Below are 3338 nucleotides of genomic sequence, written 5' to 3' on the forward strand. Positions count from 1 at the left end.
GGAGGTTGTTTAGTTTCTAACGCATATGTGTGGTAGCAGCGATGGCATGAAAGTCGACACCATATGATGATGACCTAAAGGAATACGACCTATATCATTATGACAGCGACCCTGTGGATGAAAAAGGCGAACATATCGCCATGTTCGGCAATATCAGGTCACTTGCGTACCACCAACCCAAAAAAGAGGATCCATATTTGGTTGTTCCAGAGGGAGTTGACGACGACGACGACAATGACGAGAGAGAAGAGCTACAGATTTTATCCACCGATAATCTTCTATTGGGTGCCAAGGTGGAGGATGAGGTCGCACAGTTGGAAGTCTATGTATACGAAGACGAGGCAGATAACCTTTACGTGCACCACGACATCATGCTGCCCGCGATCCCATTGTGCTTGGAGTGGTTAGATATACCCGTTGGCAGGAACTCAGAAAATAGATCCTACGGCAACTTTGTCGCAGTAGGCACGATGGAACCGGATATCGAAATTTGGGACCTGGATATCGTGGATTGCATGTATCCAAACGCCATCCTGGGCCAAGGCGGCCAGGATGGAAACTCGGAGACCGGCGTGAAAAAGAAGAAGAAGAAGAAAAAGGTTAAGAAAGCGAATGACGAGTATCATGTGGACTCAGTCCTTGCATTGGCAGCGAACAGACAACATCGAAACCTGCTCGCGTCAGCTTCAGCCGATCAAACTGTAAAGTTATGGGACCTGAACACGACCAAATGTGCCAAATCCTATGCCAACCACAGTGATAAAATTTGTGCCTTGGACTGGCACCCGAAAGAATCAACAGTCTTGTTGAGCGGAAGCTACGATAGGACTGTTGTGGCTGCCGACATGAGAGCTCCGGACGCAAAGGCCGCGAAGTGGCGGGTTGAAAGCGATGTCGAAACCGTCCGATGGGACCCTCACGACCCCAATTTCTTCTACGTCACAACCGATGGTGGGATGGTATACTGCCACGACGTCCGACAAGTGTCCGCTATGCCGGAAAACACGAAGCCAGTATGGATGCTACAAGCGCACGATTCCTCCGTTTCATCCTTTGACATCAACCCTACCATCCCCGGCTTCCTTGTCACCGGCTCCACCGATAAGCAAGTCAAACTCTGGAACGTGCAAGATAGCAAACCCAATTTGGTTGTCTCACGGAAAGTTGAAGTTGGCAAGGTCTTCTCCACCACGTTTGCGCCAGATCAAGAGGTCAGTTTCCGCCTCGCGGTTGCGGGAAGCAAAGGGGTGGTACAGATCTGGGATACATCTACGAATGCCGCTGTGCGCAGAACGTTTTCTTCGCGCTTGGGGAGTTCATTGGCAGGGGAAGTGAAGGAGCGAATGATTGGCATTTCGCAGAATGACAGCAGTGACTCTGATGACTCGGGTGTGGCTGAGGGGGATGGAGATATTGGTCGGGATGGATGGGAGTCCATGGACGAGGATTAAGATCTTTGTTTGTCTGCTTACTTCACTACTCTTCGGATCATTCACTGTTTTCCTATGGAGCATTTTATGGAGTTTCCTGGATCAAATTTTAAGTTGCTAATGCAGTGAGAAACAACTTCAGAAAGGAAAGAGACGTTTAATTCTGTAATGTTCTCGCCTCTTAGTTTTGCGAGAGCGCATTTCCTGAAATTGCTCTTCCCCCCAGATGAGGAATTGAAAGGGAAAACATTACAAGGAGTCAAGGATCAATTGGCTCCCGAAGTTATGATTCTTTTGTTCGAAATATCATTGCTGCACTTCCGTGATCAAAGACTCTAGCTTCGGCAAGTCAGTCCCCAATTGTAGCTGTATTGTAGCCGCGCCGGTTCTCCACTCAGGATATACCATCACCTCCTGCCCGGCTCTTTTATCCCGCCCTTTGAGTCCAGCTTATGGCTTTGTTATCTAAATACCAATTTGGCCGTGCTTACTGTTATTATCACGCTTCCTGCTGGTGATAGCGAACACTTGATCGTGCCGCAATGAAGCTTTAATAAACATGATGTTAACACCAGAACCACCTCGGGAACGATTGACCCAGGTCCCATAATGTTTACTCTCTTGTGTCGTGTAACCAGAGAGTGGCCCAGCATGCATGATAACGGCAGATCATCCATCCATACTACGTAGATAAAATGTAGACAAAACTGGCAGCTAGCCAGAGAGACAAGGGAGTAGGCATGAATGACGTGGATGGTCCCGTCCTACTTTCTCATGTCCAAAGGTGATCTTCCCGACAGAAGTATTGTGCCATTACCGATCGTAGGCATCTTATATTCGTACATAAATTAATTCCTTGACCTTTTCTTGGTCGGATATCTTGTCTCTCTCGGCCTTGCCTGGAGTTATAGACATCCAGGGAGAGCGGATGAATTTCTTTCAAAACAACAAACAAACATACCACCAATAAACAATAAATAATCCGATAGGCGCCATTCGCAACCGTGGATATCATTGTTCTCCAGTAATAATATTGCTTACCCCGGATCTCTAAACTCAATTCCGGGCCCTCTGCGGATCCCGCCGACGTTCGACCTCTGGTTATGGTAACCACTGATATCATTTGTCAACAGGTAGTCGAGTCGAGTTCAGGAAATAGGCGTCGGCTGCTCTTTGTTGTCTGGTTCAGCTATCTACGTAACTACTAACTAACTACCGAATGTACAGTACATGTGCGACGTAGTTTTGGCTGACATGATTCTGAAAATTTCCGTTTATAGGCATGGATACTTACTATGTATATATATATATATATATATATATATATAAAACTATGTATAACGATGGCTTGTATATGGCTGCCAAAGAGCCTTTTCGTATTTTCTCTGGAAAAAGGGAGAGAAGAAGACGATTTCATGAGCCATGACTGTATTCTGTACACAGCAGCTACGAAGCGTTTTCGGTCATGCAGTTCCGTTATCCCCCATGGAAAAGTTTTGCGATAGGTAAATAATCAGGTGAAGGTCAGTCAACATCTACAGCGTATATTCCCCAGATCCGAATGTAACCCTCCAGCAGTTTAATGGAAAAACCCTCCTCCTCTCGGGCTGCAAAAAGAAGACGCTTTGGTCCTGTCGGATAGAAGAGAAAGGGCCCGGAACCAGCCAAGCCAACCCTGCAATAATAACTTGCGTCAGCGAGATATTTTTGAAATGCCTACGCCGTAGTTACAGCGTACGTCGAAGCTATTATGGCCATGGTGAGAGTGGTATATACGTATATTATAGATAAAATATCCGGATCAGGTTACACGTCCGGCTGACCCCTCACATCCATCCTGAACCGGGTAAATGGTAGTAAAAGATGATAGGAAGGAAGAAAATAAATTGGGGTTATTATTATTTTTCT

General features: G+C 46.3%; 1 protein-coding gene across 1 annotated transcript; it reads left to right on the forward strand.

The window, feature by feature from the left end:
- Nucleotides 1-140: 140 nt before the first annotated feature.
- On the forward strand, nucleotides 141-1451 carry HCAG_04701 (conserved hypothetical protein; the record flags this gene model as incomplete). Its single annotated transcript, XM_001540811.1, has 1 exon — nucleotides 141-1451. The coding sequence occupies one exon, from the start codon at nucleotides 141-143 to the stop codon at nucleotides 1449-1451; it is 1311 nt and encodes a 436-aa protein (XP_001540861.1).
- Nucleotides 1452-3338: the final 1887 nt, after the last annotated feature.

This window comes from Histoplasma capsulatum, genomic scaffold, assembly GCF_000149585.1.
Source record: "Histoplasma capsulatum NAm1 scaffold_4 genomic scaffold, whole genome shotgun sequence".
In the NCBI taxonomy this organism is placed as follows: Eukaryota; Fungi; Ascomycota; class Eurotiomycetes; order Onygenales; family Ajellomycetaceae; genus Histoplasma; species Histoplasma mississippiense.